Here is a 13,234-nt window from a genome sequence, read left to right as displayed (position 1 = left end):
CCTAAGGGTTCTGGCACATAAATGAGGAAGCCTGCTGCCGATACTCAATTGTCCACGTCACATCTGACAAGCCACCAACTGAAGTAGTTTCTGTTATGACAAATGGATCTTTAGAATGGACTTTTTTTTTTTTTTTTTTTAAACAAGTCTGGCAATTCACACCACTGGCCTAGAAAATATCCAGTAATGCAAAATGGTTTTATTTTGCAAACTCAACCAAAATCGGATATTTGATTGTAAGTTCAAAAGTTTTAATGCTTTGAAAAATATTTCTGGACAATATTATCTTTCTCATGATGAAAAAAAGCAATAGCATCTGATACATTGGTGGTTTCTGGAAAGCACAGGTACTTTTTGTTTCCTTGTCTTAGGTCTTCCAAAAACTCTGCTTTGAGCTTGTTGAGTTCTTCTGCTAGAAGCTTCAAGTTGAAAGGAAGCACTCGTTCCTCTAAAATGAAAAGACATTCTCAAATTATTTGTATAAACTAAATCAGGCCAGGCTGTCTAACAACATAGGAAATTAATTAGAATACTTCTGACAAACTGATCAGATTTTATTACTCACAGTTGAGCTGGTGTACTATGTAGACAAAAGGTCACACTGATGTGATAACAAATCTTTTAAATAACTTGGTATGAGATGCATGAGCAGAAAAGATAAGCCTGAAGGGGATTTTTTTGTTGTTGTTGACAAGATGGTTGGTTTAGAATGTTCTTGAGCTAACAGGTAGTAAGGCAAAAAAAAAGCAGGAATAGGAAATGACAGTGTGGTTGAAACTGTTGTAAGTAGTCTCTAGAGCAGATGTCCAACATAGAACTTCCTACAATGATGGAAATGTCCCGGATCTGCTCTCTTCAATACAGCAGCCACTAGCCACGTGGGTAATGTGACTGAGGAACTAGATTTTTATATTAAACAGCTTTATTGAAATAAATTTGCATACTATATACCCTTTATTAATTTAGACTCCAATTCAGGGGGCACCTGGGTGGCTCAGTCGGTTGAGTGTCTGACTCCTGGTCTCAGCTCAGGTCATGATCTCGAGGTTCAGGAGATAGAGTCCCACGTTGGGTTCTGTGCCTCTAGATTTCTCCCTTCTGGATCTCTCACATGACTGAGCTCAAGCAACACGCGGACTTCTGTGATGGCTTCTTTCACTTAGTCTAACATTTTCAAGGCTCATCCTGGCTCCGATGAATAATGCTGACGCAAACATTTGTGTTCACATTTTTATGTGAACATACGTTTTCACTTCTCTTTCTTGGCAGTGCAATCGCTGGGTCCCGTGGTGACTACACTTACTCGCTGCAGGAAGTGCTCGGTGGTTTGCCAAAGCAGCTGCACTGCTTCCCATTCCCACCAGCAGCGGACGAGGGTTCGGATTTCCCCACGTGCTCACCGCCTCTTGGACTTTGATTCTGGCTGGCCTAGTGAGTGGGTGCAGTGGCCGCTCGTGGTTTTGGTTTGCATCTCCCTGATGACTAATGATGTCAAGTGTGTCTTCTTGTGGTTGTGGGCCACTTGTGTATCTTCCCTGGGGAAATGTCTATTCAGATCCTTTGCCCGTTTTTAAAACCGGGTTATCTTTATTAATTGAGTGGTGAGAGTCCTTTATCTGTTTTGGATGCAAGTCCCTTATGAGATAGATGATTTGCAAGGATCTTCTCCTGATCTGTGGGTTGTCTTTTCATTTTCTTGGTGGTAGGAGAAATGAATTTCTAATTTCATTTAAGCATAGATCTAGATGCTATGACCACCTCCCTCACCAAAAAAAAAAAAAAAAAGTTTTTTTTTAATGGGTGGGAAATAAGTCCAGAGTGATTTGAGCGTAATCCTATCTCCTCCGCTTCTCTTCATTTTATACAGAAGACAAGGCAGGCAAATGATTGAGCCCCAGCTCCTGCAACTATTTCCAACTATTTTTGTTTTTATTCTAATTATGCTGCTGTTTCTGTTCCAGGCCCGTGTTTTTCAAACTCTGGATTATAACCTACAAGTGAGATGCAGGTTGCAAGCTGTGTTTATCTAAAATGGAATCAAAAAGATCATAGAAGAGCTCACCAAACGTGAGGGTTCTGTGAAACTTGTTGCTATGCACGTGTGTGTTCGTGTACCGAGCTACAGTCTCGGGTACAAGATAAAATCTGCTTCTGGATCGTGGTTAAAAAAAAAAAAAAGTATGAAATACACCATCTGGTTAGTGTATTGTTTCTTTTTCCAAGAAACTGTTGTAAAGGTGTTAATAATAGATGCCGATGATGCAGGGAGTGTAACAGAAAACATAAACTAGAGTCAGACTTGACTCTGAACCCAGGTTGTCCACGTATCTAGTAGCTGTTCAGCCTTGGGTAAGTTACTTGATCCTCTCAGAACCTTCATTTCCCCATTTATAAAATTACACCTACCTCATGAGGCTGTCAAGACTGGAAACAGTATGTATAAGGCACTTAGCATGTAAAAGCTAAAGAAACGGTAGGCTATTAGTTTTTAAGTCAGATTTTAAATATAGTGTAGAGTTCAATATTTAAAAGCGAAAGGAGTAATTTTTTTTAATATTCATTTATTTTGAGACACAGAGAACGAGAGAGGGGAAGGACAGAGAGAGAGGGAAAGAGAATCCCAAGCAGGCTTTGCACCGTCATCACAGAGCCTGACACGCGTCTTGATCCCATGAATCATGAGATCATGACCCGAGCCAAAATCAAGAGTTGGACGCTTAACCAACCGAGCCACCCAGGCACCCCTAAAGGAGTTCTTTTATAAAACGACCACACATGCCATCTAAGTTCAGACTGACAATCCACTGAGCTTGCTGACTGGACATGTGGCCCCTGACCACCTCTCCCCATTCCTTATTTCACCCGATTCAGTGGCCTCTTTTCTGCTCTAAGACCTACCAAATAACTTCACCTCGGGGTTTCTGCACCTGTGTCCACTGCGTGGAATGATCTATCTCCAGATATCTGCATGCTGACTCTTTCTGTTATTCATATCTCTGCTTAAATATCACCTCTGAGAAGCCTTCCTGATTACCCTTTAAAAGAAGCTCTCCTGGGTGCCTGGGCGGCTCAGTCGGTTGAGCATCCAACTTCAGCTCAGGTCATGATCTCGCGGTTTGTGAGTTCGAGCCCCACGTCGGGCTCTGTGCTGACAGCTCAGAGCCTGGAGCCTGCTTCGGATTCTGTGTCTCCCTCTCTCTCCCCCTCCCCAGCTCATGCTCTGTCTCTCTCTGTCTCAAAAATAAAAACAAAACAAAAAAACATTAAAAAACAGTTTTTAAAAGAAGCTCTCCCATCACCCTCCACTGCCTTACCCTACTTTATTTTTCTTCAGGGCACCAGCAGAGACTCATGTATTTATCTGTCTGTCTCCTCAAAGTAATGTTCTGCTCCCTGCTGACACCCCAGTATCTAGAATAAAGCCTACTACAGAGTAACCACTCAATAAAAATGTATTGTATGGATGAATACCCTGTTCTGGGGGTAGAATTTTTAGTTTTCTATAATCCAGTTGCATGGTGAAACTAAAAACGATGTCAACGTTGTGACAGAAAGCTAACCAACTACCCAAGGGAACAAGAACAGCGGGAGAGTTGTATCAACTAAACCCCACACAACTGCTCAACATACCTTTTGCTTCCTTCATCGTCTGAGAGACAATCCTTCGGAGCATCTGATCGGCTTGATGAAGAAGGTTGGTTGAACAAATGATTCTGTCTGCTTCCTATGCAACACAGACATCGTTACTGGAAGTTAGGTAGTTTTATAAAAGAGGTGGCTAAACTGTGATGTGTTTCTGATGAGACTACAAGGAAAGTTACGGTGGCTTTTCTGTTCCAGCTGTCCCTCCCGAGATCCCATCTAGATGACGGGGGCTGACAATCTGTCCAATAATGGGCTCTCCATCTACAGCGTTTGTCACTATGTGCGGTGCAAGTGCTCCTGTCCTTGTCCGTCTCAAGCTACCAACACCAACATATGTTAACAGGCTCTAATATTTCGGAAAATGTGACAGTCGGCTTTGACCAGCTGCTGCACGTGGCCACCAGGATGCCACTGCACGTGGCCACCAGGATGCCACTGCAGCCAGTTGTCATAAGTAGAGAGTGCTGCTGAGATGCCAAGGCGGTGACAAAGGCATTTTTCACATTTTACTCATATTCTTTTTTACATTCAGCTCAGAAAGACCTTCCTTCAAACAGTTGTACCTTGCCATTTATACCACATCTATACTGGAAGATTTACCTTTTGTTCCACATTGTCCTCAATATATTTTACTGGATTTTCCAAAGCAGTAAGCAATAAATCAGTCAACTTCAGGCTAGAAGAGAAGGTGAGATAAAATGAATCCTTCTATCAAACATCTTTTTTAAAAAGAACCTGTGTTTATGAATACTGAATTGAATTCTAGAGGAATAAACATGCTATAATCCAAAGGATCCTAAGCCAAAGGAGTAAAAATTGAAAAGATTTGGAAGCTACCTTCTACTTACAAAATCCAAATGGAGAAGCTGAAAACAAATTATAAGGCAAAAGAATCCCCTTATTTAAAAAAATACTAATTTTCTAAGACTCATTTCAATAAGCTTTGAAGAGAAATTCTCTCTTTTCCCTCATTAAAGTGCTACTAGAACTCTACTTTATTTCCTCAAGAAGGGACTTCTTTCTGGCTTCTTATTTACTGGACGGGGATTAGCAAAGTTCCTCGCTGGTCAAGGGGCCATGGAGGGTTCAGGTAGAATCCATTCATTTACTACTATGTATGTGAAACTGTGTGCTATAAGTTGGGGTACAGCAAGATCCCTACACTTTCTAAGTCCAGCAGTGGTTACATCATGTCCATTAGGAGACAGATAATTAAATCAGCAAAAATGTATAATTTCAGACAGTGACAAGTGGATAAGTGAAAACAAAGTGAATTTTAAAAATTAGCCATTTAAAAACTGCTGGTCCCCTGTGGACAACAGTTAGGCAGGAGCTAAGAAAATGAGAGCAAAATAGCCCTAGAACTGTGCTGTCTGAGAAAATAGCCACTAGCCACATGAGGCTATTTAAGTTTACAGTAATTAAAATAAAATTTAAAATTCAGGCCGCCAGATGCACCGGCTATATTTCAAGTGCTCAAGAGGCACATGTGGCCAGCAGCTACTACACTGGACAGTACAAATGTAGTACATTTCCATCTGCGAAAATTCCATTCGAAATGTGCGGCTGTAGAACTCTCAAGACATCTATCACAAATGAAAGCATTAGCACCGCAGCCCACAGGCATCACATATACGCGGTAGTGTAACTGCAGGGGGGTCTGAGGCAAAATTAGGACTCCAGACCACTTCCACTCTCTTTCTTTCTGTGAGAAAATTACTGGGCAACCTATTTAGACTGTGCTACTGTGGCAAGAGTTTCAAAGATGTGTCCAACTCTGCATTCCCTGCTCTGATCTCTGGGAGAACATAGTCTTTTTTTTTTTTTTTAAGTTTATTTATGTATCTTGAGAGAGAGAGAGAGAGAGAGAGAGAGAATCTCAAGCAGGCTCTGCACTGTCAGCACAGAGCCCGATGTTGGGGCTGGAACTCCCAAGCTGTGAGATCCTGAAACCAAGGGTCAGATGCTTAACCAGACTGAGCCACCCAGGCGCCCCTGGGAGAACATAGTCTTAACAAGAGCACATGTGCGCCAGCAAACTTGGGTTCACATCTGAGCTACCACGAGCTCGGGGACTCTGGGCAAACTAACTTTCTCACTCAGTTGCCTCTTCTCTAGAGAGGAGAGAGAGCAATCTCCATGTTTGTGTAAAGGTTAACCGAGTGGACCTGGGTAAAGCCAAGGGCACAGTGCTCCCTCAGGGAGGCACCCAGCTAAGGTCAGCTTTGCGTAGGATACCTGGCTTCAGAAGAACATTCTGAACTCTCAATTGTGAGGCTGTTGTGTTCCCAAGCATTTTTCTCGGGGTTGGGCTTTTCCAGCTTTCTTCCCATCAGGTGGATGGTCTCGGCAGGCAGCGCCTGGGGTCTCTGGCCATTCCTCTGTAAACAGGTCTCCAGAGAACAATCTAAAAAGAGCTGGCAAAAGCCTAATGAATCTGAAAGCAATGTGAAACCATGAAATCAGTGGTGCACTATTTTTTCCAAAATGCAAAATAAACAAATCAGGCAAATTATCACAGCTGTGGCAGGAAAATACTGAACATCTAGCTTTGAAAATTAAGTAAATCTATACTAACTTCCTGATCCAATTCAATTCTCACTAAAAGCAGTCGTGATTTTGATATGCAAACAAGTGTCTGTGTGTAAGAAAAAAAAATGTTTTAATTACATTTCCGAGCCAATTGGTAGACTTCGTATCTCATACTTTGATAATAAAAGTTGTCATCTAAAATCAAAAACAAAGGTCTAGAAACAGCAGTCTTCGTTAAGAGATAGCAAGACCGGGCCTCCGGTGCAGCAGAAGATATCAGATCTTGATCCTTTAAGCAGGTTATAAAATCCTCCCACATGGCTTCAGTCCTGTTGGGTGGGGTAGACATCTGACACCCGTTAATGACAGCCAACAAGAAGTATTCTAGGTACTTCAACAGTTCCTGTCGAAGCAACTTCCATTGGGATGGCTACAAAAGAGGGAAAAAATCACAATTTATATTGGGCTTTGGTCAATAGGGTGCTCCTGCTTATAGCCTTCCACCCCACGTGAACATCTCAGCTCACAGAGCCAAACCGTGTGGAATTCTCTGAGCACAACTTGTTTCACCTTGCCTCCTATGTCTTCCGATATCCTGTTTCCTCTGCCCAGAAACCCCTACTCCCTGAGGATAGTCCTCTGAAGTCTCCACAGACACATCCACGCAGGAGGCAGCTCAGACCCTCCCTTGCCTACATGACATCCTGCTTTGCACAGACGGGGTCTCCACCCTAATGGGGCTTACACTATTTAGGCATTTGCACATCTCTAACTCTCTGCTCAATCAATAGTCCATGGTCTAACTGGCCTCCAGCAGACGGTCAGGCACGTAAGAGGTGCTCCAGTACAGAAAATGACTGAATGAGTAAATAAATGGAAGAATGAAAAGCTGTTACCATCCAAGAGAAATGAGCCAAAATCAATATCCTGACAATATAAAATTGGCTTAGACAAAGCAACGCTGGTTTGCCCTTGAGATGAGAAAAGCTGTGGACAGAAAAGATCTGCCGAAAGGCGCCTGGGGTCAGGGTGAAAAGCCTTGAGGCTCACAACAGAGTTGGAATGGGATGGGGAAAGCTAGACTGAAGGGAAGAGAATAAGTAACTTGAGAACATAGGTAATCTTGTGCCATTCAAGGACTGTGGCGAGCAGGTCCAGTCTGGAGAGAAAACATAGGAACAGGAGATAAGGGTCCCTCTCCTGCCTGTCCATGCCTTACCACATCACTGACATTATAGCACATACAACACATACATCAGCTAAACCTACGGAGAAGGAAAACACGATCACTTCCTAAAAGGTGAAATTTCCTACTCATGGTGACTAGTTGAGTCCCACAGTCTCCGTCTACAGGGAGGAGTGGAAATACTGTAACAATAAAAGTGAGGAAATGGCCCAGTAAATACAACCATACATCTCACCAACTTTCAGCTTTCACTCAAGTGGCGAAAATACTATCATCCAACTAAATCTAGTGCTACCAGGGACTTGATACTGTAGTCATCTCACAATTAGAACAAGAACGGGACAGAATACATACAGTTGCCAGCCACCGAACGTACTATAATTTTACATATAGAGAGAGTGGAATCACATCATATTCGTATTTTATTTAGATGCCTCCACCTACACACAGGTACTGAACGACAAATCTATCTCAATTTTTCAGAATCTGTCAAAGAGTATTTAGGGGGAGAACGAGATGGGAGATATGAATCCACTCTTCCCCAGAGGTCGCGCTTTTCTTGTGCTTCTCCAAGGGGATGCATCTCGCTGCACAGAGTGTGATTTGAAGGCTTAAAGAGAATCTATAAGTACCTATATGTAAGTAGGTGCCTAAACACAAGCCCATTACTTCATCTGGTGGTCACCTGAGAAACAGCCGTCTTTTCCTAATGCTGGCAGAGGCAGATTTACCCGGAAATGAGTGAAGAGAGAGCTTCAGACACCAGCCCCTTCATTTGTACAGCTTTCTATTGTCATGGGAGGGAACCTACTAATTTTGTTATTCATAATTTTGTATCCTTTATCTTAAAAAAAAACAAAAAAACAAAACTCCCCAACTGTGTAAACTTGAAGACCCACAAGGATTCACCGGTGGCTGGACGTTAAACTGGCTGTGGTTTTTAAGAGATTCTGTCCCTCTCCTAAGTACGATCTTCCTAAAGGACTTTTCAAAAGCATACTTGTCTATGGGGGTGGGGGGTGGGGGTGGGGTGGGGGGTGGGGGGGGCGGAAGGGTACCATCCTGCACGCCGACAAAACCTAACGCCGTCTTAAGACTCACTGTATGCAATACACAAACCGTACAGGCCCCAAATATACACATAAATCTCTGCGACGAATCCTTCTAAGACGGAGTCGACACATTCTACGTTAAACCAACTCCACTTCTCTCGAACTCCAGTCTCCCCCGCTCCGTCAGGGCCGCACCTCCCACACAAGGGGCAGTCCAGCATTTAGGTGGAACCCCTCTATGTCCTTCTGCGACCACAGGCTAGGCCCCGCCCCCTCCGTACTCACCAACGGCCGCGCGCTCGCCTCCTCGAGGAACGCGTCCGGCATGACGTCATCATAGGCGACCACGCCGACGGCCCAGCCCCGCTCCTGCCGTAAGCGGGGGCTTAGGGCCCGCGCGAAGGTCGATTTTCCTGCCGCGGGCAGGCCGCAGAGGAGGCAGAGGCCTAGCTTCCGCGGCCCCTCGCCATGCACTCCTCTGGCGTCCTCGGCGGTCTTCATGCTGTCGCGGGAGACGGGAGGCGGCTGGGGACGTCGTCTCCGGAACCGGCCGCGCAGCGCGCACGCGCAGTCTCCCACAGCCCTGCCGCGCCGCGCCGCCTGGGGCCGGGAGGGGGCACCCGGCGGGTCTTCCAATCCTGGCCCCGTGCGCGGCCCGCCTGTTTGCGAGGGCTCCCGTTTGTGAGGCGAGTCCTCTGGGCTCGGCGGGCCGCGGTGATGCGTTTCCTAACCTCCGGCCATTTTCCAAAGGGTCAGAGAGGTGGCCTCAGTGTTCAGTTAGATTTGTCCTCCCCGCTGGAAACTTGCAAGCCACTAGGAATTGCGACTCGGTCTTGCTACGACCAAGTACCCGGCCCTGGAAGATCCCGGAAGAAGCTTTCGGCGTCTCTCTCCAGCGGTCTTTGAAAGGTCAAGTGCTGGAGGTCAGCATAGCAGGCGAAGCTGACAGTCCCACGGCCGCGCTCCTCTGCCCCTCCTAAATGTGACAGGTGGCAGGGCAAAATAGTTACTGTGCCCTGAGTTACAGCAAGTGTGAGGAAGTGGAGGCCGGATAGAACATCCCTAGACCTCAGTTCCAATGCTTTCATGCAGAGGACAGTAGGTATTTTCGTGTTCAAATACTAAGCTGTGGAGAGGTATAAGACAAACTCCCTGTGTGCAGATGTAGTGTAGAGAAGTTGAATTCGGATTCTAACTTACACCTTATTTTAAAGGGGATTACTTCTTAGTCGTAAAGTGGTATGTTCAAAATGTGAACAAGTGAGGTTAGAATCCACATACAGGGGCAAAATACAATCGGTAACCCAATGTTAAATCTGGTATAAATTGACACGGCACGTGTATGTACATTTTCTTTTTTCTTTTGAAGCTGAGCCACGAGTTAAACATACTCTTAATTTCATGACATTTTGCCATTGGTCCAGTGCAAGAATGAGGAAGGAATATGATGACAGTGGGGCAGCAAGCCCAAGGTCCCCAACCGAAAGGCAGTATGGCAGTGGTTGCTGAGTTGCAGACTGCCCCAAACTCAAATATATGGTGTCAGCAATGAAGATACAGAACTTTGAGCAGAAATTTAGAAGTTCATTTATTCAGCCTAAGCAGGTAGCTGCTTGGAACTTAAAAAGTCTTGCTTAGTGACATTGGGTGTCTCTGCCCTTTAGTGCCCTCCCCTTGAACCTCCTTTCCCCTTCCCTCCCATGTCCGTTGATTTAAGGATGAAGCTGAGGGGCGCCTGGGTGGCTCAGTCCTTTATGCGTCTGACTTCAGCTCAGATCATGATCTGACAGCTTGTGAGTTCAAGCCCTGCATCAGGGTCTGTGCTGACAGCTCAGAGCCTGGAGCCTGCTTCTGATTCTGTGTCTCCCTCTTTCTCTTCCCTTTCCGCACTCACATGCTCTCAAAAGTAAAAACATTAAAAACAAAACAAAAAACAAACAAACAAACAAAAGGATAAAGCTGAGTATGCTAAGAACTTAGGGGAGGGAAAGGACCCAAACTTTCATTGCTCTGTTGGATTCTAGTACCCATAATCAGACTGATCTATTTTTGGTGTCATTGCAATAATCACAGTGACCAAAAAGCAAGCCCATCCTCGAGAGACATTTGTGGCCCTTTTGACTCATATACAAACACATAATCTGAAGGGGCACAGGTCACTCTTGGTTAGGATTTGTTCAAATTGACTTAAATCGCTCTTAAGTTGATTGCCACACGGGCATTGTCACTAAGTGCACCCCAATTATCATCCTTCTGTCCGTTCTGATCCTCTCAGAAGCAAGGGGGTGGGTCAGTAACCCTTCCTGCTGGAGCAGTCACTCTGCTCTGAACTTGTAGTGAGGCTGCTTGACAGACCTAACCTTGCTAGTTCTGATCTCTCAGTTCTGCCCCTCAGAGCTGCAGGCACTCCCCGACTCTTGCCTGGCCAAGGTCTCCTGACTACCACGTGGGGGGTGCCCAGCTCCGGAATCTGGTTTTTGCCTCGGCTAAGTCTTCCATGTTGGAGGCTGTTCATTCTTCTCACGAGCGCTTCCAGTTCGCTTTGCTTCAGCTGCCCGTTGCAAACATGTTAATTTGTCCTGAAGGGGAAGCTGTATTCGCCTGAGAGCAAGTGAACAGAAAACAGTGTGTGACAGCTCTGGGGTTAAGTTTCCTGATTGTGAGTGAAGGGCTCAAAAGGACACTTCCAAAATCAGAGATTCCACTTTTTTTTTTTTTTTTTACATTTTTATTTATTTTTGAGACAGAGACAGAGCATGAACGGGGGAGGGTCAGAGAGAGAGGGAGACACAGAATCTGAAACGGGCTCCAGGCTCTGAGCTGTCAGCACAGAGCCCGATGCGGGGCTTGAGCTCACGGACTGCGAGATCATGACCCGGGCCGAAGTCAGACGCCCAACTGACTGAGCCACCCAGACGCCCCGAGATTCCACCTTCTGACATCCCCAGTATCTTCAGAAGCAGGTTTTCTCCTCCGGTCACTAACACTGTTTTCTGCCAACTCAGCACTCAAGTTCTTCAGCTGCTAACAAATTGCTAACAATCTAGCTTGCCAAAGCCCAGATTTCCTCAGTCACAGCAATAGTAATATAAAACCTCACTCCTCACCTCTTTTGCTCATTTTTCTCTACTAATTCCCAGAGCTAAGCCTTCTGGAACCCCTACAGATTTTTTACAATCTTTACCTTAACCCAAACATGGCATTGTTCACAACCTCTCCAATTTCTCACTTCTCATTGCTGAGAAGATTAAGACAAGCGAGTCCGTAGCCTGGTAGACATTTAGTAAGTGCTTGTCCCGTTAGCTGCCATCTCCTCATGGGCCTGTGAAAACGAACTTCCCTTTCTTTGCTCTCCAGTGAGGTATTTGTTCATACCCGTTTCAAAAACTCCTGTAAATTTCAGGCTGGCACAAAACTTTGTAAGCTTACTGGTTCCTCTCCGACACTATCAATATCGTATTCAGTTGAATCATCTTCAAGTCACCAATCTTATCTCTTCATTGAGCTTTTAAAAATCCTAACAAAGGTATCTCAAAATGTGAGCCAGATACTGAAATGTTACCAGATCTTGAAGTAATTTTACAATATGTAGTGTTTTTCTGATTTCTCAAAGACTGCTCTGCCCCTGGTAGTGTGAGAGAGTCAATCATTCTACTGTGCTGACAGTGGGTACTCCGTGCCAGAAAAGAACCAGCAGTGTCTGAGGAAAGATCACAGGTACGAGAAGCAGTTCTGCTAAGATAATGGAGGATCTGGATGTTGTCAACCTCTAGTTCATAGGAGCAGTGATGCTACACATTTCAATTTCTTGGTTTCTTAAACTTTCTAAACAACTCTTTTGGAAGAAAACAATTCCTAGAGATTTCTAATGGGCTTTCTTACTGTTTCCTTCCTACCATTGTTCTATGCTTAAAATAGTTACAAAGATGTTTAAAACAAACTCAACAGTCTAGTGAGCCATGTATTTTAACACTGAAAGTTATTCACTCAATGTTCACTTGGTACTTGTGTATCAGATACTGTGTTAAATATTAGATATCTGCACATAAATAAAGACCTCCCCTGCTGTTAAAAAAAAAGCTAATTATTTGAGGAAAGTGAGAAAAGTAAAATGTCCACAGCATGTAGAGATAAATATAACTACCAATTAAGAAAATGTACCTTGGCTGTTCATATGTATTGTATACAAAAATACAGCTATCAAAGGTAAAACTCCTACAAGGATTTTATAGTTTCCCTTTTTCCTGAAGTCCAATATTATAACTTATCCCTGTGTGTGGGGGGGAACATTAATAAACATACTTCAAAATTCTGTAATTATGCATAAAGATGGGTACTTTTTTAGGAAGCACACAATATTCAAAGTGAGTTGTGAGCATATTACGTAGAATATTTGATGGGTTACTTCTTCAGAAAGCACAAGTGTCACAAAAACACAACAAAAGTCACAAAATACATCCTACAACTCATTTAGCTCAGATGCTACTTTCCTGCATTATGAACTTATCAAAAGAAGAGTTGGTTCACCCAGATCTTAAAATTCTAGGTGAACAACCTCAGTCACTGCCGAGTTCCCAAGAATGCAGGATAAGACAATCGCATGAAATGGGTCCATTACGAAAGTTCATTTTAAGCCAGGTATTCTGAAGCTGGAGTAGATTTTTCCATAGATACCATGCTACTCATGCTGGTTACCTTTTCAATCTAGTCTTTTTACTGAATTCATTCACATTAGTGTATACGGCTGTAGATACAAGCAGAACAAATTGTTAATTTTTTTAAGTTACAAAAGTAAAACATGCAAACAAAACCTCTTTGC

At 44.0% G+C, this 13,234-nt stretch overlaps 1 protein-coding gene across 4 annotated transcripts; it reads right to left on the bottom strand.

Annotated features, from left to right (window-relative positions):
- Positions 1-179: 179 nt before the first annotated feature.
- On the bottom strand, positions 180-9,391 carry PSTK (phosphoseryl-tRNA kinase). 4 transcript variants are annotated; one of them, XM_040486681.1, is made up of 6 exons: positions 8,701-9,391; positions 6,316-6,607; positions 5,884-6,082; positions 4,246-4,321; positions 3,631-3,724; positions 180-448 (listed from the first exon to the last, which is right to left on the bottom strand). In XM_040486681.1, exons 1-6 carry the CDS (start codon positions 8,914-8,916, stop codon positions 252-254), a joined length of 1,074 nt encoding a protein of 357 aa, XP_040342615.1. In that variant the 5' UTR covers positions 8,917-9,391; the 3' UTR covers positions 180-251. The 4 variants fall into 4 exon arrangements, with proteins under 4 accessions (XP_040342615.1, XP_040342618.1, XP_040342616.1 ...); XM_040486684.1 differs by lacking the exon at positions 8,701-9,391 and adding an exon at positions 8,465-8,694; XM_040486682.1 differs by lacking the exon at positions 8,701-9,391 and adding an exon at positions 8,488-8,694.
- Positions 9,392-13,234: the final 3,843 nt, after the last annotated feature.

Source organism: Herpailurus yagouaroundi, unplaced genomic scaffold (assembly GCF_014898765.1).
Source record: "Herpailurus yagouaroundi ecotype Mexico unplaced genomic scaffold, PumYag 163, whole genome shotgun sequence".
NCBI lineage: Eukaryota > Metazoa > Chordata > Mammalia > Carnivora > Felidae > Herpailurus > Herpailurus yagouaroundi.
Note: the sequence above shows the minus strand (reverse complement) of the source record. Positions and strands in the feature narration are given on the sequence as shown.